The sequence below is a fragment of the Ipomoea triloba genome, chromosome 5, assembly GCF_003576645.1.
Source record: "Ipomoea triloba cultivar NCNSP0323 chromosome 5, ASM357664v1".
In the NCBI taxonomy this organism is placed as follows: domain Eukaryota; kingdom Viridiplantae; phylum Streptophyta; class Magnoliopsida; order Solanales; family Convolvulaceae; genus Ipomoea; species Ipomoea triloba.
The window spans coordinates 29,392,405-29,419,185 of NC_044920.1; the positions used below are offsets into that span (position 1 = coordinate 29,392,405).

The 26,781-nt window shown below is 33.6% G+C and overlaps 3 protein-coding genes and 1 non-coding gene across 6 annotated transcripts; 3 read left to right on the top strand and 1 right to left on the bottom strand.

Annotated features, from left to right (window-relative positions):
• Positions 1-1,038: 1,038 nt before the first annotated feature.
• LOC116019059 (B-box zinc finger protein 19-like) lies at positions 1,039-4,426 on the top strand. Of its 3 annotated transcripts, XM_031259135.1 has the most exons (6): positions 1,039-1,102; positions 1,209-1,393; positions 1,481-1,577; positions 1,691-1,806; positions 3,576-3,791; positions 4,093-4,426. In XM_031259135.1, the coding sequence occupies exons 2-6, from the start codon at positions 1,301-1,303 to the stop codon at positions 4,096-4,098; spliced, it is 528 nt and encodes a 175-aa protein (XP_031114995.1). In that variant the 5' UTR covers positions 1,039-1,102; positions 1,209-1,300; the 3' UTR covers positions 4,099-4,426. The 3 variants fall into 3 exon arrangements, with proteins under 3 accessions (XP_031114995.1, XP_031114994.1, XP_031114993.1); XM_031259134.1 differs by lacking the exon at positions 1,039-1,102 and having other exon boundaries at positions 1,141-1,393; XM_031259133.1 differs by lacking the exons at positions 1,039-1,102; positions 1,209-1,393; positions 1,481-1,577; positions 1,691-1,806 and adding exons at positions 2,785-3,034; positions 3,122-3,218; positions 3,332-3,447.
• A 679-nt stretch (positions 4,427-5,105) lies between these two features.
• On the top strand, positions 5,106-5,178 carry TRNAE-CUC. The gene has a single exon. It is a non-coding gene; the product is annotated as a tRNA-Glu (tRNA).
• Positions 5,179-8,318: 3,140 nt separating this feature from the next.
• On the top strand, positions 8,319-11,243 carry LOC116019486 (probable pectinesterase 53). The gene is made up of 4 exons (XM_031259705.1): positions 8,319-8,740; positions 9,086-9,275; positions 9,695-10,140; positions 10,892-11,243. The coding sequence occupies exons 1-4, from the start codon at positions 8,427-8,429 to the stop codon at positions 11,040-11,042; spliced, it is 1,101 nt and encodes a 366-aa protein (XP_031115565.1). The 5' UTR covers positions 8,319-8,426; the 3' UTR covers positions 11,043-11,243.
• A 1,466-nt stretch (positions 11,244-12,709) lies between these two features.
• On the bottom strand, positions 12,710-15,984 carry LOC116019196 (cytochrome P450 84A1-like). Its single transcript, XM_031259341.1, has 2 exons — positions 14,948-15,984; positions 12,710-13,617 (listed from the first exon to the last, which is right to left on the bottom strand). Exons 1-2 carry the CDS (start codon positions 15,899-15,901, stop codon positions 12,994-12,996), a joined length of 1,578 nt encoding a protein of 525 aa, XP_031115201.1. The 5' UTR covers positions 15,902-15,984; the 3' UTR covers positions 12,710-12,993.
• Positions 15,985-26,781: the final 10,797 nt, after the last annotated feature.

Sequence of the window (26,781 nt, forward strand, 5' to 3'; positions counted from 1 at the left end):
TGATGGCTAAACAACAAAACAATATCATTGGTATTTATACCCTTCTGCACTTTGCTGTGTTTCCAACATTATTTTTCCTTTGTCTCCTCTCTTCCTCTTCTTCTTCTTCTTCTTCAATTCGATCTTCTTTCTGCAGTTAAACCGTCCAGTTCCAGGGCACAAAAACCAGAAGAAAAATTAAACAGTCAGAAACTTAACTTTTGGNAAAAAAAAAAAAAAAAAAAAAGTGTAAAGAGTGAATTGTTGTAAAAATTGAAAAACACATGGGGAGTTGAGAACCACAGAATCTAAAAGTGGGCCCGCCGGAAGATATCTAAACTGGTGGCTCACGATCACCCCTTCCGAATTTTCTACTCTTCCGCCTTTATTCTTGTGGCCAAGGGGCCTTGCCTGACTAGACTCCATTTCACCATTTTTGTGCCTTTCTTTAGGCAACCAATGTATCATCACATCCAAACAAACACACATTTCAATTTCTTTGATTTTTAAATTCATGTAAGTTCAAATTTAGATGCCCCTCCAAATTTTCATTCTCAATATAATCAAATCCATGGATAAAACTCATCTGGTAATTTTAGACAACAACTGACTGGTGTTAGGAAAATTAAATTTAATAATACTAAGCTAATTCTCTGACAAATTCGATTAAAGAAATTTGATGCAATAAATATACTGTATTATTTTTACAACAATTGAACCCATAATATCTAAGAGCTATGCATGTACAGATACAATCATAGTTTGTTAATGCACTTAGAACAAAAGGGAGATAAATATCTTGTTTAGGAATTGACTAACATGCCCTATTGGAGAGTTAAACCACAACTTTTTTCATTAGTCCAACACGTCATTTGACTATAGGTTCCTTGTTTTAGGATGGTTTTGAATTTTGATTAATTCAAAAAAAGAAAAAAGAAAGGAAGAAATTAATGAAGAGGAAGAACCTAAATAATAATGTGTTGCACAATGTGAGTAATGTAATGGTAGTCCACCTAAGCGCTCCATTGTCAAATCACGTATCAAAGAGAAGGTTCCACATTCACCAACAACAACACCCACAAAAACATTAGACTGATGGCTAAACAACAAAACAATATCATTGGTATTTATACCCTTCTGCACTTTGCTGTGTTTCCAACATTATTTTTCCTTTGTCTCCTCTCTTCCTCTTCTTCTTCTTCTTCTTCAATTCGATCTTCTTTCTGCAGTTAAACCGTCCAGTTCCAGGGCACAAAAACCAGAAGAAAAATTAAACAGTCAGAAACTTAACTTTTGGGTTGGATGATCGGAGAGATGAAGTATGCGGACGCTTTGTGACGTTTGTGAAAGTGCCGCCGCCATTCTGTTCTGCGCCGCCGATGAGGCCGCCCTTTGCCGCGCCTGCGATGATAAGGTTTTCAGATTTGTTTTTCTGCTCTATCTCAACTAAAAGCGGTGGATTTTTGAATATATATTCTATTTAATTACACTAAAATATCAGGTACATATGTGTAATAAGCTTGCAAGTAGACATGTAAGAGTTGGGCTAGCCAATCCGATTGATGTTCCTCGCTGCGATATTTGTGAAAATGCACCTGGTATTTTTCCAGATTTCTATTTTTTTTTTCTCATCATCATCATCATTATCTTTGAACTAACTAACAGTTCTTCTTTTTCTTTGAATGAATGAATGAATGAATGAATGGTTAAGCCTTTTTTTACTGTGAGGTGGATGGGAGTTCCCTGTGTCTGCAATGTGACATGATTGTGCATGTTGGGGGCAAAAGAACTCATAGTAGATATCTCCTAATGAGGCAGAGAGTTGAGGTTAATTGTTTCCTTTCTCTAAATCTAATTAATCCCATTNAAAAAAAAAAAAAAAAAAAAAGTGTAAAGAGTGAATTGTTGTAAAAATTGAAAAACACATGGGGAGTTGAGAACCACAGAATCTAAAAGTGGGCCCGCCGGAAGATATCTAAACTGGTGGCTCACGATCACCCCTTCCGAATTTTCTACTCTTCCGCCTTTATTCTTGTGGCCAAGGGGCCTTGCCTGACTAGACTCCATTTCACCATTTTTGTGCCTTTCTTTAGGCAACCAATGTATCATCACATCCAAACAAACACACATTTCAATTTCTTTGATTTTTAAATTCATGTAAGTTCAAATTTAGATGCCCCTCCAAATTTTCATTCTCAATATAATCAAATCCATGGATAAAACTCATCTGGTAATTTTAGACAACAACTGACTGGTGTTAGGAAAATTAAATTTAATAATACTAAGCTAATTCTCTGACAAATTCGATTAAAGAAATTTGATGCAATAAATATACTGTATTATTTTTACAACAATTGAACCCATAATATCTAAGAGCTATGCATGTACAGATACAATCATAGTTTGTTAATGCACTTAGAACAAAAGGGAGATAAATATCTTGTTTAGGAATTGACTAACATGCCCTATTGGAGAGTTAAACCACAACTTTTTTCATTAGTCCAACACGTCATTTGACTATAGGTTCCTTGTTTTAGGATGGTTTTGAATTTTGATTAATTCAAAAAAAGAAAAAAGAAAGGAAGAAATTAATGAAGAGGAAGAACCTAAATAATAATGTGTTGCACAATGTGAGTAATGTAATGGTAGTCCACCTAAGCGCTCCATTGTCAAATCACGTATCAAAGAGAAGGTTCCACATTCACCAACAACAACACCCACAAAAACATTAGACTGATGGCTAAACAACAAAACAATATCATTGGTATTTATACCCTTCTGCACTTTGCTGTGTTTCCAACATTATTTTTCCTTTGTCTCCTCTCTTCCTCTTCTTCTTCTTCTTCTTCAATTCGATCTTCTTTCTGCAGTTAAACCGTCCAGTTCCAGGGCACAAAAACCAGAAGAAAAATTAAACAGTCAGAAACTTAACTTTTGGGTTGGATGATCGGAGAGATGAAGTATGCGGACGCTTTGTGACGTTTGTGAAAGTGCCGCCGCCATTCTGTTCTGCGCCGCCGATGAGGCCGCCCTTTGCCGCGCCTGCGATGATAAGGTTTTCAGATTTGTTTTTCTGCTCTATCTCAACTAAAAGCGGTGGATTTTTGAATATATATTCTATTTAATTACACTAAAATATCAGGTACATATGTGTAATAAGCTTGCAAGTAGACATGTAAGAGTTGGGCTAGCCAATCCGATTGATGTTCCTCGCTGCGATATTTGTGAAAATGCACCTGGTATTTTTCCAGATTTCTATTTTTTTTTTCTCATCATCATCATCATTATCTTTGAACTAACTAACAGTTCTTCTTTTTCTTTGAATGAATGAATGAATGAATGAATGGTTAAGCCTTTTTTTACTGTGAGGTGGATGGGAGTTCCCTGTGTCTGCAATGTGACATGATTGTGCATGTTGGGGGCAAAAGAACTCATAGTAGATATCTCCTAATGAGGCAGAGAGTTGAGGTTAATTGTTTCCTTTCTCTAAATCTAATTAATCCCATTAATCAAAGATCTTATCTGTATTAGGAGTCAAGTTTTTGCCTGTTATATAGTGATGATTAAATTGTATGAGTATTTTGTTTTGTGTATAGTTTCCGGGAGATAAAGCTGGGCAGACGGAGGAGCCGCCGCGGCCGACCTCAGATCCCGCCGACAACAAGAGGGGATATAACCAACAGAACCACGCAGCCGCCGCCGCCGTTCCGGTTTCAGATAACACTAAAGATGCTCATGCCAAGAGGGAGAATAAAATGATCGATTTGAATATGAAACCAACCAGGATACATGGCCAAACTTCTAATAATCAGGTTTATTCTTTTAACTCTTATACCAAATTGAATGACTTATGTCTTTATTTTAGCTCTGATACCAAATTGAAACAATATATATCTTTGCCTGATTCTGATATCAAATTAAATGACATACTATCGGTGTAAAGAAACACAAATACTTTCCCATTGTTATAACCTACATATTGGCATATTGCATCACTATTTTTGGCAGAGCAATTTTTGTTGATTGAAGTAGTTTCTTAATTTTTTTAAGTACTAGTAACTCTGTTACATTATATTATTTGTTACATTATAATTTCTTAATTTGATTAAACAGGAATAGCAGAATGCATAAGGCGATTGAAGCGCAAAGTCAAGCAGAATACACATACAGGGGCCGGGGAGGCATAGCATTGGTGTCTTCTGGTTCGGTTTCGTTCTATTTTTCTGGGTAGCTAGTTAGTTAGTAGCATTAGGGAATTTTTCTATAGTAAGATTAGTAGGATTTCACTGTTAATTGCTGTGCTGTGAAGTTTTCCATTTTTATATATACACATATAGATTTTTATATTGGCGCTATAATGAATGTATGCCATGCCCAATTGTACTTTTGTTAAATCTCTATTTTCTAGTGGTAAAAAATTGAAGGATGTGTAATAGCCCTGTTTTAAGATATGCACTACAAGCTTCTGCATTAGCTATCAAAATTGTGAAGACATGCCAAAACACTATATAAGGTAAGTTGAGCAAACCCACAACAAAAATATAGGTTATCAATGAGGTTGTCACCTCAAAACTCCTAGGACCTTTAAGAATTGGTGGGATAATACAGACCATCACAAATCACTGAGAAAGTTATAACGGTTTTTGGTAACTAGTTGGGACACCTTATGGGTAGAGATGATCATGATTCAATTCAAATTCATCAATTAGAATCAAATCATGTAATTGTAAATCTAATAGGAACTAGAGCTATACGAGGGGTTCTTGTTTTGGTTTGCAATTATAGAACGGGAACTATGAATTCTAGTTTCAAAGGATGGTTTTAGTTCCAAATTGAAAATTAAAAAAAAAAAAAAAAAAGCTTTGATGATGATGATAGTAATAGTAATAGTGGTAGTGACATTTGAATAAACTAATTGAGATAAACAAATGAAAGTTAAAATTAAAAATGTATGACTAAATGTGACAATATCGTGAGGGTTGATACCTAAGATATGTGAACTAATCAAAAGTGGCTAAAAGCCAAGTCTAAAACAATTGACAGAAGATTCTCAAAAAAAAAAAAAAAATTGACAGAAGAAAACATATTTATCGTTAAATATATTGAAATGAAACCCAAACAGCAATTCCGTTGTAGTCTAGTCGGTTAGGATATTCGGCTCTCACCCGAAAGACCCGGGTTCGATTCCCGGCAACGGAAAGCATTTTTGTTTTTCCTTAAACCTGTTTCAAGAGTGGTTTTTGGAATTGGAAGTAGTGGTCCGTTTTTTATTTTGTCCGGTCCGTCTACAATTCAACGTGAAAGTTACTTGTCAATAGTATCCAATGTTATCTCTTTTTTTCCTTTGAATCTGAGATTATTGTTTGCCATATGTGTTCCTAATGGGTAATGGCCAGGTTTTCGAGTCTTTTGGCTAGACTCAATGTTGGAAAAATAACAAATACTAGACTCAATATTGGAAAAATAACAAAAATGGTATTGCAAGTGACTATTTGATGGTACAAATATATGTAGGGTCTACTACATGTATGAGTCGGGTTAAAGTGAATTTGAGATTTTCGTAGCGAGACGATGAGATCGATATATTGTATGCTCAAAACGGATAATGGATAAATGAGAAATTAATTCTCAAAGCAGACCCGTTAGAGTTGGAAATGAAGGTAGAACGGCTTAAAAAAGCACTTGTCCCACATTGAAAAAAGAAGGAAATTTGCACCACTATATATACAAGACCCTTTTAGAAATATATTGAATTTTATAGCATAAAAAACAAAACAAGCCTCTTTTTCATAAAATGGCAAAATTTTCAATTCACAATTGTATTCAGAACTCATTGTAATATTTTTTATCATTTAAAAATGATTAAAAAAATAGTTAAAGCTGTCAATTGAAAACAAAAATTTCGTCTATTTTTTTAGAATTCGTAAAAATGTTTTTCCGTAATTAAGCTTATTTGTAATGGAGATGGAGTAAAAGGAGGTAGCGTACGGGGTTGATTTATTAATTGGTGGAGATGCATGCAATGAAAAGGACAAGAACAAAATTTCAGTGTCACGAGATTCACATCCCACTGTCTACTATACAATACATACTAATTAAATACCCCCCTCCCCCTCCCCACAACTTTAAAAAAAAAAAAAAACAAAAAAGTAAAAACGGATTTCTAATACAATCTTACAATTAATTGTATTGTGAAATTTCGAAAATTTTAAGGATTAAATTAAATTTAATAAAAGGAAGTATAGCAACATAGTCACAATTATATTAATGATGATGATTAATGAAGTAGAAGCCCCGGCCCTTTCCCCTTATATTAATTGAAGGCATATGGGTGGGTAGTTACATCTCTATCATGAAATGGATGCATCATTACCCACCTTACCTTTGGTCACCATGCTGACAACCACCAACTGCTTTAACAGCTAGCTAGTCTGCAACTCGCACACCGGTTTACATACATGCATGTTTTCGGATGATATTTCACACACAATCTACAAATTTTGGGGTCATGCATTAACTTAGAATTTCTCTCTTCATTCCCAACTTTTCTCAACCAATCATATGCTTAACACAATGAGAGATCTAGCCTGTTCCCACCCCTACTTAGAACCCACAGAGATCGAATGTGATTTTAAAAAACACATACTACAGATATGAAAAGACCATTTCACGGGCTGGTGAATTTATGCGTATTAATTAGGTGGATTAGTTTTTTTGTCTATGTTGCATACAAGTAGGAAAAGAGGGAATGGGAAAAATCGAAACGCACCATATACGTGAGAAAAGTAAAAATATAAATGATGGATATATTGAAAATGACCTAAGAATGGGGACGGTTTGGGCCTACGAAGACTTGGTTCGGGTGGTTGGACCTGGGAGTAGGCCGGGACCTGGGGCGATTGTCCTTCCGCCTTGGAGACCGTCTTCGGGGGAGGTGACTATATTTGGCTCAACCTTGCAACCCACCGTGCGGACTTTGACCCAATCTTGTGGCCCACCGCAAAATTATGATTCTAGTTACTAAATTGGTTAGAATCTTCTGGTATAAAATGCCATTATATTGTCTAGTTACTACAAATCATGTTCTATTCCTACAAACTCCTTGTGGTATTCTTACATTAATCCACTCAATATATATTATTGCTACAATGATCTCAGCTCCTTTAATTACCATTTTACCATTTCTATTATGTGAACTTATTGATTCGTACATACTCTAGGTCAATTTGTTCCATTAATAAAAACAAGTGTATATGTAAATATTTTTTAAAAAAATGCTTATAAATGTTAATTATTTACTAGTTTTTTTTTCTTAGAAAAATAGTTTTAAAATTATGAAAACGATTCTAAAAATGTTTTATGAAATTTTAGTAAATTTGTAGGAGAAACATTCCCAAAATGCAAAAAAAAAAAAAATAAAAAAAAAAAAAATCTAATCATTATTGAGAGTTCCTTCCATGCAATATAATAGAATATAGGTTTTTGTTGTAATTGATTGGTTTTGATCGAGGTCATTCAGGTTGACAGAGACGAGAGACACATACACTAACAAACACCAAAAGGCAAGTTGACAGCACACATGAAGGATGTGGGCAATAACAACAAAACACTCTTTACTCTAAAGTTCATTATGCCTGTCTGATCTGTGGTAGTTATTCTTTAGACACCCAGAATGTTTTCATATATTATGATGAACATATAGATTTATCCAAACTCTTCACTACTTTGTCTTCTTTTTAAATGCTTGTCCATTCTATTTAATGCCTCATTGTTCTTTTCCATTGGAGGTTAAATACCAATGAGTTGTTTCAATCCCCTCCTATATGGGACTTACACATACAAAGAGTTTTACTATACAGTGAGAACTAACTCAAACATTCAAATTAAACCTATAAAAATTTTATATAAATATTTCATAAAGATATTATGCTATTTAATTTTCCAACAGCGACTATTAAAAGCTTGCCACATTTGGTTCACCGGCCTAATTTTCGGTCACCAGTGATTAAATTTGTATCTCTATGTTATTGAACATGAGTGTATATAATAGTAATCTGGTTTATCTTGAAGGATAAAGTCGTCGTTCTTATGACATTTTTTAACTAAAAATTTAGTCACCGTTGACCGAAAATTAGGTCGGAAAAGATCAAATGTGACAAAATTTTAAAAGTTATGTGACTAAATTAAATGTAAAAAAAGATAACACTTAGTAACGAAATGTAGAAATGATTCAATAGTGGTGAGACCAAAATCGAAAAAACTCCTTTACTATATGGTAAGAACTAAGAAGATAAGTAGGTAGAATACAGCCATGAGCTGGCCTGCCAGATTCCCCCTATGCTCTGCATGTCTTTCGTTCTCTCCTCCTCTATCTGATCTTTTCCCAAACATTCTCCTCTCAACTTTATATATTTCCCAAAATTGTCTTTAGACTCCACACTACAGCCATGAACTCTGCAGAGAGATTACACATCTGCATAGTATTCTTCTTCCTCTTCTGCCCATTCTCCTCTGTTAATTGCAGCACTTCTAACAGTCTAACTGTGGCCAACAATGGCTACATGAATTGGGTTAAGCACATTGGTTCTAGGAACCATTCTGTGTTCCAGATAGCAGAGAACAAATTCCAGCCCTGCAAGACCATTAAGGTCAACAAAAACCCAAAATTGGGTGATTTTACTACTGTCCAAGCGGCCATTGATTCAATCCCGACAGTTAATCTCTGTCGGGTCGTTATTTCGGTTGGTCGTGGCACTTACAGGTATTGCTCCCACATTCTACTCCATACTACAACCTAGTACCAGATTTGTTGGGCGGAGGCCTAAACACCAAGTCCAAGTGACTAGGAGATTGTTAGGAAGGTCGAGCCAAGTTCAGTACCTTATCTTTCACAAATGTAAAAGTTGTATCTTTGTTGTTAGATATTACGGGTCTGGGGTTCATCTGACCCTACTAGCTATACTTTCTCTTCTGTAATTTTGATACAGAGTTATTTGTATTTTCCCTATTTAAACCGTATTGTATTGTGAATTAATACATTCTTTCCACTATAATATGATATCAGAGCCTAACTCATATGAAATTTACTATTGGATTGAAAATGCAGGGAGAAGATTGAGATTCCAGCCACTATGGGATATATCACTTTGCAAGGAGAGTGTAGAAAAAAGACAATTATCCAGTGGAACGACACGGCTGATCGAATAGGGAAGAATGGTTTGCCTTTGGGCACTTATGGGTCTGCAACTTTTGCTGTCAATTCTCCTTATTTCATAGCCAAAAACATCACCTTCAAGGTCAGTCACACTCACCATGCATTTTTCTAAGACATATTTCTTTCTTTCAATTCTCATATATGTTTAGCATATACTATATAAACATAAATATGCAATCCAATTATCAGCTTAGACTTTTAGTTCAAATAGAGCACATATTTCAATTTGATATAAGTCACCAATCTGAATGGACCGACGGGTCTGACTGTAGAATTGAGGAATATCTTTGGAAAAAATCCAAAAAAAAAAAAGAAGCCAGCCCCATGCCAAAAGTCAAGGATCCGAATTTCGACATCCCCACATAAAAAGACGTGTTGTATGCAATTTAACTATTAGCTTAGACTTTTAGTTGAGATGGAGCACATACTTCAATATAATAAAACGCTTGCTTGCGTTATTATATATATTTATTTATGTGGGTGTGGGGTTTGAGGTGACAGAATAAAGCGCCGGCACCGGCGGCGGGGGCGCTGGGGAAGCAAGCGGTGGCGATGAGGATCTCGGCGGACACGGCGGCGTTCATTAACTGCAAGTTCGTTGGGGCACAGGACACTCTTTATGACTACCGAGGGAGACATTACTTCAAGAACTGCTACATTCAAGGCTCAGTGGATTTCATATTCGGGGATGGGCTTTCCCTGTACGAGAATTGCCATTTGCATGCCAAAACCAATACCTATGGAGCCTTGACAGCCCAGAAAAGAGAGAGCTTATTGGAGGAGACAGGCTTCTCTTTTGTCAACTGCAAAGTCACAGGCTCTGCAGGCGCACTTTACTTGGGCAGGGCATGGGGGTCTTTCTCTAGGGTGGTGTTTGCCTACACTTACATGGATAAGATCATTACCCCTCCTGGATGGTATAATTGGGGAGATAAGCACAGGGAAATGTATGTATCTGTCCCTTTGATTTCTCCTTAGCTTCTTCTTCTTCTTCTAAAAAACACAGCTTTGATATATTATTGTCCAGCAAATACCAATTTTAATCTAAGGAGTATTAGTAAAATGACAATTCTGGTTCACATGTTTAATTCCTACTAATTTTCATTCACTACTATTATTTTAATGTCAAAATTAATCACACTGGTAACCCTTCCGTTTAAGACATGTCGAAGTCTTAAATTTTAAGGGTATTTTCGTTCTTTTTAACTTAAGATCCCAATTTGAGCATGAATTAATGGATTTAAGCCTAAGATTTATTCCAATTTGCAATTACCCTCCTTATCCTACCTTATGAGGACGAGAATTGCGAATTGAGATCGATTTTAGGGCTTAAATCCCTTTATTTATGTTTAAATTGGGATTTTAATTTGAAAATGACAAAAATACTCTTAATCCTTTTCATATTTTAACATTTCTCAAATGAAGAGGTGACCGGACTGATGAATTTTGATATTAAAATAATAGTCATAGATGAAAATTGGTAAGAATTAAACATGTGAACCAGAACTGTCATTATATTAATCTTGTGAGACCAAAATTAGTATTTGCTCCATTGTTGTCCGTGTAGAGCTTAAAAGGCAACACCTTACTTCTAGAAAATGTGTGGCAGCATACAGAAATAAAGTTGCTAGCCATAGGATAAGGGTCTTAAAAGGTTAAGTTTAGCACTTAACGTCCTAACAAATTGTATTTTGGTAGGACGGTGTTCTACGGGCAATTCAAGTGTTCGGGACCGGGGTCGGGGCACGGAGGAAGGGTGCGGTGGGCGAGAGAGCTGACGGAGGAGGAGGCAAGACCATTCATCTCTCTTAGCTTCATTGATGGCAATGAATGGGTGCAGAATTTGTGATGAACATTGGATGGGTACCTGGCCTGCAGCTTCGAGAACCATGTGACGACATTCAATTCTTGTTTGTTTTGACATTGTTATTATTCCTGGAATATAATTTTGTTCTTTTTATCTGTATTCTTGTCTTTATGTAATTATTATTATATCTTTTCCAAGGAACATGAAGGTTAAAAAAAGGCTGAATGCCATTTATTCTGTCAAGCTTATTATGGTCCAATATCTTGTTCTCCAGGAGATGCTTAGCTTCGGGATAAGGGGGGAATGGATGTCCGCTATTCCCTGTGACTTTGCAGTTGAAAATAAAAATATTATATGGACTCCAAATTTTTTTACTCTCAATTTTTGAAAATAGTTGTTTAGAAAAAAGAAAAATGGCTTCTAGGAAATGTTTAAAAAAAAAAAATCATTTTTCAAAAAATAATTTCATTTCTCGTGTTTGACGCACAACAGAAAATTTATAAAAAATTGGTTTCCGACGGAAACAAGACTTATGGTTTATGCCGAAAATCTTGTTCTAAGTATGGCAGAAAATGACTAATAGTAGATGCATCATTTTATTTTCCTGTTTAGATATAAATTGTAAGATTAAACGCCTATGACTAGTCCAAAAAGTTATAACTTGTAGCAAATACATAATTTTATTTTCTTATATAATAATTAATACCATGTTTTGATGATAAGATGTTAGACTTGACTCTCCAAACCAATCATCAACAAAATTAGAGTAGATAATAGATCCAAACTTTAGAGTACATAATAGATCCCAAGTGTGCATATGGTCATATGGAAAGACTTGGTGAACCCCGTGATTGCCATTAAATTTAAAACAGCATATATATATATATATACCACTTGCGTCTGCCAATAATTAATCTGCATGTCCAATGCGACCCACAGCAAGCAACAATGCAACATCAGATCGAGATGAGAAACTTAATACTATGGGCTTGTTCTGGATTTTTATTTTATTTTATTTTATTTTTTTCAAATCTATACTAGAAAATAGAAAATGAAAAAAAAATAAAAATTGTTCAAGTTGAAATATTCCGAGTGAAAAATGTATTGTCCTCTCTCCCAACTTTCTAAGATTGTTATGTTGGAAAACATTCCAAATTGAAAAATTAGATCAGTCAAATTCTAGTCTACGGTCAAACACGAAAATTCAAAGTTTGTGACACTCACATTTTCCTTAAAGCTGATTCACTTTTTGCCCACAATGATAGGAGTATTATTGAAGCTTTGATTCACTTTTTGTAAATCTTTTGTACTCTCAAATTTATAAGTATCCATAAATTATTGTTTTGGGTGTGTGCGTAAGTTGCATTGTACACTTTGAGTGTGCAAAAGTACATGTTATTTCTAGCTTAAAGCTTTTCATGATCTCCTAAGAATGTTTTGGGCATCATCAAAGAGAGGAAATTTGTTAATAATAAATATGTATAGATTTTAATGACTCTGACTCAAGTATACGTTAGCAAATTAGAATCCCCAATTCAAACGACCGTGTAAGATTTTTGTTTAGACCTTGTAAGACTTCATAATATTTGCAGTGATCTTTATATATATTAATTAATTCAATACACAAAAGGATCTGAAATAAATTTATAATCCTAATCTTCGCGTGGAAATTAAACAAATAAGAAGAGATATATCTGCTCGTGCTTATATATAAAATATATACTTATCTATATTCATTTATATCATATATTTGATATTCCAAATCATACTCGATCATATACATACTAAACCAATGCAAATTATAGGATAGATTCTTTTTTTGTTATTTCTACCTAGCTAGTGTTCTAAAGACTTAACAGAGATCAGGAAAAGTAGGGAAGATATGCAGACACTTATTTATTCCTATTTGGGTCGCTCATTATTCATTTATTATATTCATGCATGTAATGAGCCATGCATGAATGGCGCGCTGAGTCGACTCGTTTCAGCTTGGTCAATGGAGCTGACAATTTAACCGGGGAGTAGGGATGACAACGAGTCGAGTTGCTTTCGGGGCGGTGAGCCCGAATACGTCATCCATATCGAGCTCACTCGGTTTCATCCCATCGGGCAATTCCCAGGTGAAGCAATGGAAAAGATGGGCCACGGCCAACTCTAACGCGTAAAGCCCGAGTTGCATGCCGGGGCAAGACCGCCGGCCCGACCCGAACGGTATGAACTCGAAGTTGGTCCCTTTGAAATCGGGCATGCCTTCCTTGAGGAACCTCTCGGGCTTAAAACTATCCGGGTCTTCCCAAGAGTTTTTGTCACGTGCGATGGCCCACGCGTTAATGATGGCACGTGACCTCGCCGGGATGTAGTACCCGTTCACCTCGGTGGCCTCCGCCGTCTCGTGGAGGAGTAGAGGGATGGGTGGGTGGAGCCGGAGAGTCTCCTTCAGACAGCATTTCAAGAATGTGAGCTTTTCCAAGTCACCCTCTTCAACTTTTCGGTCGAGCCCGACGATGTCGGTAAGCTCTTGTTGTAGCTTCCTGAGATTCTCCGGCGTTTTCATAAGCTCCGCCATTGTCCACTCGATTGCAGACGCCACTGTCTCAGTGCCACCAAACATTACATCCTAAGAACAATATAATAACATATATAACGAATTTGTTCAGTAGACAATATTTGGGAGAAAAATAAAATAACAAATTTAACCTTAATCGATAACATAACTGTTACATTACGTTATTACTCATGTCTTATTGGTAGATTAACCCATAGGATGAAGTGATTAACCTTTATTTGGTGAACACAGATTTGTTGTTTTGGGTGGAGATCATAGGGGAGTTGGGGTAGGTAACTTGAGAGTAGTCGAAGATTGTGACAGTGATAATAATATGGATAAAAGATTAATTATATTGTGAGCCAACTAATAAGCCAAATGAAAATGATGAGTATTATCTATAACTAGGTGATGATAATGATTCAAATGTAATTAATAAAGATTAAAGATATGATCAAAGTTAGAGTTGGTAAGAATGATCTCAGATCAGTGGGCACTTGGGCAGTAAAGAATTTCCGATAAATACATAAATTATTTTGTTAACTTATCAACGCCTAATCTTTTACTCCCAACACTTGATATTATTTTATTCTCTGACAAATTAAGATTTATAACTACGTTATTTTTCATAAGAAAAGTTTTAAGTTCGAATCATGCATGTCTCAAGCAAGGTTGACATTTACGTAGTGTGCTTAACCTACAAAACTTAGGTTAGAGCGTATCTAAAAAACTTAGGTGGTGTCTGTTCATAACCTAGGTTTTTTTTTTTGGTATTAAATTTTATGGGTTAACGTTTCAAAACAATATCTTATTTTAAAATTTTTATTTACCAAATGCAAATAATAGTGAATTTATACTTTAATAAATAATAAACTTTAACACGAAACAGAGCTATCCTGTGGGTACTATAACTAATTTTAGTAAATAATGACCATATTTTTGGGATTTTTTGTTATATAGAGTATTTTGGGAGTTTTAGAAAACCCTGTTTAACAACGTGTATGGTGGGGGTTAGAACTTAGAAAGCATAAACATAACACGAGCGTACCGAAATTATATATGGTTGTGGTTTATCACCATTTAAAAGTATAGTTAATTCCCAAAATGGTTATTCGGCTATCACATTTTCTCAAATTGATTCTATGACTTTTAATTGTACCTAAATTGGTATTCAACTATTGAAGTTTAAGTCATATTAGTCCTTCGTTAGCATTGGCGTCGAGTTGGCGTGACGACCAGATTTAGATAATATTTTAAATTTTCTTAATTAATTTATGGGGTGTAACGAAATCTTAATTACGAAACTCTATTCGTCATCCGATAATAAAAGCAAATTTGAAAGTAAGCATTACCTGATTTGGTTTAGTTAGCAACAAAGAATTGAAGGTATTAACGAACTTACCATTATGATGGCTTTGATGTTATCTCTGGTGAGTTTAATGGCGTTTTGAAGATCATCTGATGATTCGTTCACTTTCATTTCGTCGCTATAGAAAGCTAACAGCTCATCCACCATGTCCGTTTCAGCTCCGTCGCCGGAGATTCGGCCGCCGTCGATTTTATTCCTCCGTCGGATATGATCATCGATGATTTTATCGATGAAGCCGTCGAGGGCAGCCCGGGCTTTAGCGAGCCGAGGGTTTAAGCCTTGCAGATCAAAGCAGCTCAGAAATGGGAAAAAGTCCGAAACGTTAAAAGCTCCGAACAGTTTCGAGAATTCCTGGAGAATATTAATGAAGTTGTCTTGCCCTTGGCCCGAGCTCGGGCTTGACCCGAAGGCGGCCCGGTAAGTGATGTTTTGGGTCAGCCCGAATATGAGCTCGCCGATGTTCAGGGCCGACCCGCAGTTCATGGCCACGGCCCGGACCGCGTTATCGACCTCGTCGCGGACCGAGGCCCACGACTCGGCCCGACGACGGCTGAAGAGCTTCACAACGCAGAGCTTTCGCATCTGGCGCCAAAAGGGCCCGTAGTGAGCGAAGGCCATGTCGGCCCGGTCGTAGGTTAAGTAGCTGATGGCAACGTTGGCCGGGCGGTTGGAAAAGATGTTGTCTTGTGTTTGGAGCACTTGTCGGGCTTCATCCGGGCCGGACACAACCACCATGTGAAGGCTCCCCATCTTGAGGTGTAACAACCCGCCATACTGTTCGGCCAACTTGGCTAGACCTCGGTGAGAATAGTGGTCCATCAAGTTCATGTTCCCGATGAGCGGCCACCCTTTCGGCCCCGGAGGATAAGGTTTCCGGCGAACCCTCGACAGCAAAAACAAGAACAAGAAGGGGATAACAAAGTATATCCCCATGTGTTTTTGAGCCTCTAAAGCTTCAAGTACAGAAATAATATTATGTTTTTCCATAGTTTGTATTTGTGAGTACGTAGGTTAGGTTACGTTGTTTATGGGGGTGTGGAAAAACTGAAAATAACGTAGCTCAAAATATTAGTTGCTGGTACGTTTATTATGGGGCCTGGGTTCCATCTATTTATAACAATTCTTTTGCTGATGGGCAAGTAGGTTTGGATAGAGATTTTTTTTTTTTTTTTTTTTAAATTTTAGTTTAATTTTATATATATTTTTTAACATAATAAGGTTGACCAATTGAATTATGAGTATGAATTAAATTAAAGTGTAACCCAACTTGTCAACTGTGATTGAAAATAATATTATTGGTCAAGAAAATGATCGTTTTATTTTTGGTACTATCATCCTTCTTTGTATTTAATATATTTTGGTCAGGCCACGAGTGTCATGAGCTGACCCTAATTGTAGGAGGCACTTTTAAGCCCGTATCATATGAATATGGGGTTCAAACTCCTGATCTCTCTTAAGGAATAAGAGTGTAAGACCACTCACGCCAACCAAGCTGATTTTTGTATTTAATATATTATGTTTCTTTTAATAGTTTTGCTACATAATTCCCTTATCTGTTAATACTCACCTACTCACCTGATCTGATCTTAAGATGTCAGCAATTCATACTAGCTAATAAATATATAAACTTTATTCATTTTTAATACATAATATCGGTTTTTTTTTTGGGTTACTTTTTCTTTATATATGTTTGTTAATTAGGTGATGGAGATCAGATATTCAGATGGTGCATTTGATCATAGTGTGCTGGCGCGTGTGGTAAATGGTGAATCTTTAAATTTTTGAAAGGTTTGTTTGACTTTAGTGGTTTGGTTTGGTTAAGCCGCTAAAATTAGTGTTTTGTAAATAACTTATTATATTGTATTAGTGGATTGTGGCAAAAACACAAAAAATAATTTTACGTCGTTACTAGCACAAAGAACATTTTTTTTTTGGGTGTGTTAACAACTTGTATTTATTTGATTCAAAAGACTACAAGTCATTTTACGCATTATCAACTAAAACAAAATAGTTAATTCATTATTGAGAAATTAAACATGAAATTTTCGAGTAAAGTGTGAGAGTAGATATAGTGAAAAAATAAATTGCAAGTAATGTAAATGAGATAGATAATTCTATAGTGGTTCGAAGAATTCACTATAATTACCTCCTAAATACAATTATAGTAAATTTTAGATCAAGTGCATGCTTTGATTATACACAGCTAGTTTTGAATTATATAGCAAGGATATATCAAAAAAAAAAAATTAAAATTTCATAGAAAAGTGTTTCAAAAAAAGTTCATAAACCAATTCAAGGAATGTATTTGACGGGAAACTATTAAACGACATCTTATGGAGAAAAAAACAAAGATGAGAAAGTTGTGGAAAAAAAAAAAAAGAGAAAAGAAAATTGGACTAAACAGGTCGATGTTTTATTTTTATTTTTAATGTATTCGTGTATTCACAGAATCCTGGACTAATAGCCGCTTTGGTAGACTAATATAAAACGATGAGGCTACTCAATCTCTCTATCAATGGAATTAAGCAGCAATTCCAAGAGCTACTGATCATTGACTGCATATATAATTATATTGATATATAGATGCAGATCGATCTAGACTGGAATACTATATATATATATAGTTCATTGAACCTTACAGTAGAAGCTATCTTCCACTTTTTGAAGACAACGACTCAACTCCAAGAAAAATGATATTAGGCGTACTTATTTCATTGAAAAAAGGAAAGAAAAGGAATATAAACACATCGTGTAAGCCAAACATGCTTAATCACGAAATTCTTTAATTACCTAATTGTTACATCCTTCTTAAAATCAATTGGTGATAAGTAGGAGAACATTAACATTTTATCTATCACTGCTTAATCAAGAGTTAGTCAAGGATCAATCACAAAGTCGCCTTGCTAGAATGATCTTGCGAACTTCCTAAGCTGGGAAAGATAGTTGTAGTTAAGTGTTGGATTAGAAAGAATCAATTGATATTTCTTTTAGTTTAGAAAACTTAATTTTGCACTTTGACAATTTCTCTCCTATTGAGCTTTTAGCAAATTGATGATTTATCACAACTTTTTTTAGCATTTTTTCTAAGCAAGGGGCCCTCTATTTATAAATGAGTAGGAATAAACACCAACTTCAATTTGAATATTTATGTTGTCACTCAATAAATATATAGTAGCCATCATAAAGCTGCCAAAATTCTTGAAAATTCGCTAACAAATCCTTTACTTGACCAGCAATTTAGTGTATAAGCACACTTTGATTCAAAAGAACTCTTCCACTTATCACTAATTTGTCTTGAAAATAAACTTGTAAGTGTCATACAAGTTAGAATATGTCTAATAACTCTTTTAGTTATTCCTCGTATAGTTGTATGAACTCCTTCTAAGGTTGATTATCTCATTTGGAATACTTCAACAATAACTCCCTTTTGTTGTGGTGATAGTAGAGAATGAACTTGGAAGATCATGGATTACATAGAAAAGTGGTTTTCATCTAATTCCCTTCTTTGGGGTCTTCTTCTTCTCATGCCTTCCTTCCAAATCCTTTCCTTTCAATCGCTTTTCTTCTGATCATATTTAAGCAGTTTCTGAGCCAACATCCTTCAAATTTCTTATGAACTCAAGACAATATATAATAAAGTTTGAGGGTTCTAAAAACACTATATATTTCACTTAACATCATCAAAATCTATAAACAACTATTCCTAAAAACTAATTAGTATACAATAATAATGTATATTGTTTTTGTAAAGTTAAGAAGTCGATCTTGAACTCACAAAAATTATATATATATATATATATATATATATATATATATATATATATATATATATATATATGTTGACCTTCTATATATAGTTACTTTCCATATATAGTTATTTTGCTTAGATCTCATTGCCATTTTAATGATTAAATTAAAAAAAAAAATTGAAGTTGGTGCCAATGATTAGCACACAGAGTATCTACGTACCAATCTGCATAGTGTTTTAAGTATTATTAGATGTAAAAATTTTCTCCTAGAGACATGTCATATTTTTTTATATATATTACATTTTCATTTATAAGTATTACAATTTTTCTTATAAGTAAGTTTATAACTCCAAATATTACATTTTGATTTTCAAATATTACATTTTTAATAAAAAAAATTACAGAATACAAATTTTCTTATAAGTAACAATTAATCAAATTATCGTTGATTAGAATTATACATTTTCTCATAAGCAACTGTTCAACCCTAAATATTACTGAGTACAATTTAGTTTAAAAATAGTATTATACTTTACCTTAAAATAAGTAACAACCAATTTTTTATTGAGTAATATTACATTTTTGTCTTGACCCGATCCGTTTCACAGAAAAATCACCTTCATTATGTGTATATATATATATATATAGAGAGAAGGAGAGAGATCATATTGTGCATGTCTCTTCCACTGCACCTACAAGGATATGTTTTGTAACCTTTTGGAGTAATAAAGAAATATGTGATCAAATTAAAAAAAAAAAAAATGTGGCATAGAAAATGAGAATGGGTCAACACCTACATTCCTATCCCACCAAACTTGTACAGAAAATAAAGAAAGAAACAAAAAATGATGCCCAGCCGGTGGTGTGTCAGCAAACTGATCGGACTACAAGCTGGACCACATAAATCGATCTATAATTAGCTAGGGTATGTGGTTTTGAAAAAATGAGAGTTACTGTTAAATTCCTTTCCCCATTTTCACATATATGTTGCGTATATCATCACACCTTGCTTTAATTAGCTTGATTGATTGCTGCACAAATCTGCTTCTTCTTAGTCAAATGTTCATATTAGTAAGTGTTGAATTATTGGGGCAATAATTGGATATATATATGATGCTCAAAAAGTTGGGAAATGAACGTATATATATATGCTGCATGGTTTCAGTCAAATGTTCACATTACTTAGCTTGTTGATTGAAACTTAAAACTCTTGTGGCACGTATGGTTCGAACCTTAGTTTCTCCTTGCAAGTACTACGTACTAAATCATTTATCTCCGTCTGTATTCGCTAGCTTTTTCATTACTAATGTAGATTTTGTGATGCTAGTATAGTGTTAATTTCACAATAATTTCCGCATCAAAATTAAAATCATTCATCTTGTAAATAGTCGTTCACTGTTATCAATTTCAACTTAAATTTCGACATTAAATGAGATGTTGACAATTTTATTTATTTCTTTTGACATTAAAGTCTCGAGTAATTAATATATTCATGACTTATACCAGCCACTCCTAATTCAACCATTACAAAAAAAAAGTAATAATAAATTAGCTAGATAGCTAGGGCCTTAAATTTTCAGTTTTTATTATTTGTATGAAATGAAACCGACATATATAGTTGGAATGCCTTTTTGATGCCATCATATCAAATCAGAAGTTTAGAAAAAACGTGGAGACAACATTGCGGTTTGCGAACAAAATCACCTACCATTTGAATTCAATTTCAATAAATCCTGCTGCAATTCTCTACCTTTCTTCTAATAATTAAACTAAATTCCAAAACTTTTTTATCTAACATTATGTTGACGCCAGGTATGGTTGTGGAGCGGGGCAAATTATATTGTAGACCATGGGGTATGTTGCAAATATGGATTATGAAGAAATGTATATTTTAATATATCGAATATACATTATTTAATGCATTAAAAATTTATTATTTAGTAGTATACTAAATAATGTGCATTCAGAACTTAAATAATATGCTTTCAAAAATTAGTAATTTAGGGTTCGTTTGAAAATTCGGAAAATGACTTCTAGAAGTCATTTTCTTGAATTTTCAGTGTTTGGATACTAAGGAAAATGAAATTAAATGAAAATATTCATTCTTTTCAACAGAAAATAAGCTCAATATAGTGAAAATATCTTCCTAATTTTTTAGTCGGAAGACATTTTTTAGATTCTTTATTTTTCATCCCTCTCTTCATTCTCCTCTTTTTTTAAAGTTAAATTCCAGATTACTATTATTACCTCCACGACTACACCACAACAACACGACCAAACCACCACCACGACCACACCACCACCACTACCAAATCACCACATATTATTATTATTATTATTATTATTATTATTATTATTATTATTATTATTATTTTTAAAAATAATATATTCATTTTCATTTTCGAGTTTAAAAAATATATATTCATTTTCAAGAAAATAAACCAAACAAAAAAATGTTAATTTATTAACTTTCAGCCAAACAGAAAAACGTAGTTTTAAGACATTCAGCCAAACACCATAATATTAAAATATTTCTCAAAAAATTAGTCAATTTTTGAAAAATATTTTTTAGATTTTCAAACGAGCCCTTAGTGTATTAAAAATGTACCTTATGTAAGGTGGACAATGGTCCATAGTATAATTAATGATAGGTAGCGCTGTGAATACCTACTCTCTTAACGTAAAATTATTTTAAACTCAATCTGATTAAGTATATTATTTGTAAATTATAATCTATTATTTATTTTCTTATACTACTCTAGATACAAATAGATATTAACTTTTTAGACAGACGAATTAAATATTTGATAGACTAAATTATGATATTTTTTTTAAAAAAAATTCAAATACCCACAACTAAGAAATAGAATATCTCGCTTAAAATTAAATTGAGAAAGAAGAGTAAAAGTCTTACGATTCTTGTTTTGGAATTTGGAAGTGTTTCGCTTGTTGATATATTTCAAAAATTAAAATAAAAACCAATTATGAGATTGAACAAAACCATAAAATGTAACAAATTAAGTCAAATAGACAATCAATTTATTAAAATGGACTAACAATTCCGTTGATTCGATATGAACCTTATTTACAATTTCAAATAGTTAAAATGAAAAAATTAAATAATTATTTTTTCTTTAAAAAAAATTATGTGGATCTCATCAAGCACCAAGCTAGCTGAAAATCTCTTCTGGCAGGAAATTTCAACTTTCAAATATGTTACATCATTTAGCTTCGATAAGAAACCCATTTAATGTGAAAATTGACATTCAATTAGTTTCCTTTTCGTGTTCTAATCACTTTTTATAATATATACGCAAGTGCATAAATGTCAAATTAGAAACAAAGACTTAATGTCATATGTGATCCTCCGAATATAGTAGTTTTGTCACAGTTCTAAACTTTCAAATTGATCACCCTGATCTTTTGACTTTCAAATTTTAACCACCCATGATCCAAGTTAACAACGCATGGTCCTTCAACTATCAAATTTGTACAAGGGTCGCAAAAAGTCCTGTACAAAAGTCGTAAATGTACAGTGTTGTACTAGTGTGAATCTTCATCCTAAAAGAATATGAATGTCTTACTATAATTATTGTAAGAATACATTGTTTTCTCTTTAGTTAAATCAAACTTTATTTGTTGCAACATAATTTTAATTTTTTATTTCAAATCTATAATGCTTTAATTAAAATGCACTTTTCATTGCAAACTAATTTACTATGTATAAGACAAAATTTCTCTCTGTGAGCATAAATATAATATGTGCAGTCCAACTATCAACTTAGGCTTTTAGTTGAGATGGAGCACATGCTTTAATTTGGTATCAGAGCCACCCAAATGGTCATGCGTTCGAATCTCCGCGTTACCCACAAAAAGTGAGCATAAATATAATATGTGCAGGTCATGGGTTCGAATCTCGTCACCCACAAACAAAAAGAGACTTCCACGTGTTGCGCTCGGAAATTCACCGCGCACGTTGAGGGGCATAAATCGTGGGGCGTGTCCACCGCGCAGTGTGTGAGCATAAATATAATATGTGCAGGTCATGGGTTCGCACCACGTGTCCGCGCACGTTGAGGGGGCATGTGAGCATAAATATAATATGTGCATAAATATAATATGTGCAGGTCATGGGTTCGCACCACGTGTCCGCGCACGTTGAGGGGGCATGTGAGCATAAATATAATATGTGCAGGTCATGGGAGGGGGCATGTGAGCATAAATATAATATGTGCAGGTCATGGGTTCGCACCACGTGTGGGGGCATGTGAGCATAAATATAATATGTGCAGGTCATGGGTTCGCACCACGTGTCCGCGCACGTTGAGGGGGCATGTGAGCATAAATATAATATGTGCAGGTCATGGGTTCGCACCACGTGTGGGGGCATGTGAGCATAAATATAATATGTGCAGGTCATGGGTTCGCACCACGTGTCCGCGCACGTTGAGGGGGCGTGTGAGCATAAATATAATATGTGCAGTCCAACTAAAATTAGTTGTGGATGGAGCACATGCTTTAATTCTCTCTATTTTAAAAAATTTAAATGTAAAAATTCTATTATCTAATAAATCTTATAAACGGGTTGCAAAAAGAAATAAATCTTATAAAGGAAAATAATAATATTTTAAAATATCAATGAGTGGTAGTTTGGTTTACGGAATCTTGGATTACCTCAGATAATATGATTACCTCCAGGAAGGTAATGTGAGATTATGAGAATGTAAGATTACCTTATGTGTTTGGTTTGGATTGTGGGATATAACATCACTTTGTTTGGTTACGGGTTATATTTTAGGTTATGTGTAATTTACTATAATGTCCTCAATAATATATATATATATATATATATATATATATATATATATATATATATATATATATATATTATTTGTTTATTTATTTATATATATGTGTGTGTTTAGTGTGTGTATTTATTAATTTATATGTATGAATATATCGATGTTTAATATTAAAAAAATAAATATATAAATATATACACATGTATATTTGATTATATAAATATATATTTATTTTATATACGTTGTTGTTGTTGTTGTTGCTGTTGTTGTTGTTGTTGTTGTTATTATTATTATTATTATTATTATTATTATTATATAAAGATTAGTTAGCAAGGGCAAAGTTGGAATAATTCAAGGTAATATAAGATTACCTAAAAAAAACGGGGGTAATCACATTACCTTGAAACATTACCGCCACATAAGCTTTCAGGTAATATAACATTATCAGGTAATCTCATAACCTGAACCAAACAAGGTAATATAACATTACCAGACTCAGATTACCTAGGTAATCTAAGATACCTTGAACCAAATGCCCCCTGAGAGTTTATAAGATGAATAATTCATATATAACACCACTTATGAATTCATATATATGTTATCACTTTTTTTTTGAAAATATATATGTTATAACTTAATTGGATAACTTTTTAATTACTATTTGACAACTAGTAATCATATTATAAATTATAATCATGTCACCTTTAACAAAAAATAATTTAAATTTTACTGACTCATTGTTATCGAATTAAGAAGACTTAATTTATTTTAATATAAAAATTATTAGGAGATCATTTTTCTCTTGATTATAACTATCCACATCAATACTCATATTTAATTACTACTACCGTTTTTGTTGTCGGTTCGGGTCGCCATTTTTTCAGAGAAAGAGAGTGAAATGGTGGAAGAGATGATGGAGGGAAGGAAACCCAGGATTGCATAACAAATTTGGAAACCACAAATTTATGGACAATTTAGGACATGCCTATTAGGCCCTCCTCAATAGTAATGGGATTTTAAGGGGATTTTGCAGGTATGATTAGGAGAGAGAAAATGAGAGTGCAAGAAAAAAGAAAAGGAAAAAAAAAAAGAAAAACAAAACAAAAACAAAGCCGGGCGCGTGCACTGCACGCCTCACGCACGCGTGAGGCGCGGAAGTCTTAAATGGTGGGGCCCACCATAACCCTGCAAAATCTCCAAATTGCAGGAGAAAAATTTCACCCTAAAGTACTACTTCCCATTTGTTCAAAATATAATGAGTGAGTTTGTTTCCTTAATTTTTGTGCCAAACTTGGCTAATGGGAACGACCTTATAAGTAGGGATGACAACATGGTGATGTGGGGGCGAGGAGTAGAGTCCTTGTCCTCAAAATCAATCTCCATTCCTTGTCCTCACCCGTTCCCAGGCAAGGATGCGGAATTACCCCATCCCTATCTTCGTAGAGATCTTTCTGGGACAGGGCCGAGATTCCCCGCCTTGATTTTTTGGATATAACGTAATATCATATATATATAATTGTAATTATATAATTAGTTTATAAAATGATATATTTAAATACCCAATTAATCTAACATTCATCCAAATATCTTAAATAAAATTATAAAAGTATTACAAAATACTTGAAAACATTAAACAATACTTACAATAACACAGTACTTAGTCAGGGCTTGCTTACTGCGCACAAGGAGAGAAATTACTCCCACACTGTCGCTGGTAAGACTTAATCTCTAATCTTTCTTCAAAAACTTCACTTCTGTGACTAACTGAGCTACCCATGCTATCTAATTCCTTGATTTTAGACACAATAAGTACAAATGCTAATGTTCTTTATACTGTAGTCATTAAAATACAAAAATGCTAGTGATTGTGTGATTAACACAGTACATAACGACACTCGGCGCTATAGTCATTATATATATATATATATATATATATATATATATATATATATATATATATATATATAATTTGAGGAATTAGGGGCGAGAAAATGTCATTGTCATGGCCCTAATCGGGGCAGATATCGATTTTTTCCTTTGAATCAGGTTGTTGAATTCGTATCTCTAACTAAATACAAGTTTAAAATACTTAATTATTTAATATTTAAAAATTATACTCAATATTTATTTACTTTAATTCTTGTTAACCATTAATCTAATCGTGCAATACGCATATTATAACTAGTTAGAACTATAAATTCGAAACTTCAACCAAAATAATTATTCAAAATTTGGGAAGGAATTAGATTTTCTAGATCTTTCTAACTACACACCTAACCTATAACTAGTTAGAACTATAAATTCCAAACTTCAACTAAAATAATTATTCAAAATTTGCAAAGGGATTAGATTTTCTAGATCTCTTTGACTACACACCTAACCTAATGACCAACTGTACAACCCTATAAGAAATGTTAGTTAACACAGCTATGTGGAATACAATACATTTTAACGTTAAAAAAATCGTGCTACATACACTTGTGTTAGAATAAGGAATATTTTAGGGTTAGATAATGCATTTTATGAGTTAGAATAATACTTTATATGTTAGAATAAAATTTTAGAAATAAGATAATATACTTTATGAGTTAAAATAATATACTTTGTGTATTATAATAATGTATTTTATAAATTATAATAATATATTCTATGTATTTTTAAATCATAATCTACAATTTGTGTGGACCACGATTCACGCACAACATACACTAGATTGGGGCAAGACTACAAGTCTACAACACATGCGTATATTTCTTCCATTCACATGTGTATTTGATGATCTGGTAATAATTACTGGTAGCCAAATTTTGGCTGCGTGCCTTGTTGAGAACCACATATGGATGGGACCAATAATTAATACCCACATTAAAAGTGCCGACTCCAATATTAATTAATTTCTTATTTACTCTAACTCCAAAACCAAAAAATGTCATTTCTAACAATGTCAAACCCATGTTTTCAAATAATAATAATAATAATAATAATAATAATAATAATAATAATAATAAATACTCTAGAAAATGACACATCCATTCAATCTCTTGAGTAAGCTAAGGTTATTAGTTTATTAGACTCAATCGTGAATCTAGCTATTACAATTTATTTTGAGAATTTTCATGATACAGTTGCATCAGTTAACGTGAATACATAGCCACTCAGGACTTAGAGTTCTTAATGTTTGATATTCAATTAGCATTGTTATACCCTAGCCTTATAATACAACTGGATATCTTGTACAATGCAATCCAAGTGCATGAGTATATATAATACTACTGGATATCTCGTCACCAGGATTACTAGTATATCTACTAAGTTT

Excerpts from the sequence above, each read along its gene's own strand:
- LOC116019059 (XM_031259135.1), top strand. The coding sequence starts at position 1,301 with ATGCGGACGCTTTGTGACGTTTGTGAAAGTGCCGCCGCCATTCTGTTC. Across the intron at positions 1,394-1,480 it reads GCCGCGCCTGCGATGATAAG|GTACATATGTGTAATAAGCT; the intron begins GTTTTCAGATTT and ends CTAAAATATCAG. Across the intron at positions 1,578-1,690 it reads TATTTGTGAAAATGCACCTG|CCTTTTTTTACTGTGAGGTG; the intron begins GTATTTTTCCAG and ends TGAATGGTTAAG.
- LOC116019196 (XM_031259341.1), bottom strand. The coding sequence starts at position 15,901 with ATGGAAAAACATAATATTATTTCTGTACTTGAAGCTTTAGAGGCTCAA. Across the intron at positions 13,618-14,947 it reads ACATCAAAGCCATCATAATG|GATGTAATGTTTGGTGGCAC; the intron begins GTAAGTTCGTTA and ends TATTGTTCTTAG.
- LOC116019486 (XM_031259705.1), top strand. The coding sequence starts at position 8,427 with ATGAACTCTGCAGAGAGATTACACATCTGCATAGTATTCTTCTTCCTC. Across the intron at positions 8,741-9,085 it reads GTTGGTCGTGGCACTTACAG|GGAGAAGATTGAGATTCCAG; the intron begins GTATTGCTCCCA and ends TTGAAAATGCAG. Across the intron at positions 9,276-9,694 it reads CCAAAAACATCACCTTCAAG|AATAAAGCGCCGGCACCGGC; the intron begins GTCAGTCACACT and ends TTGAGGTGACAG.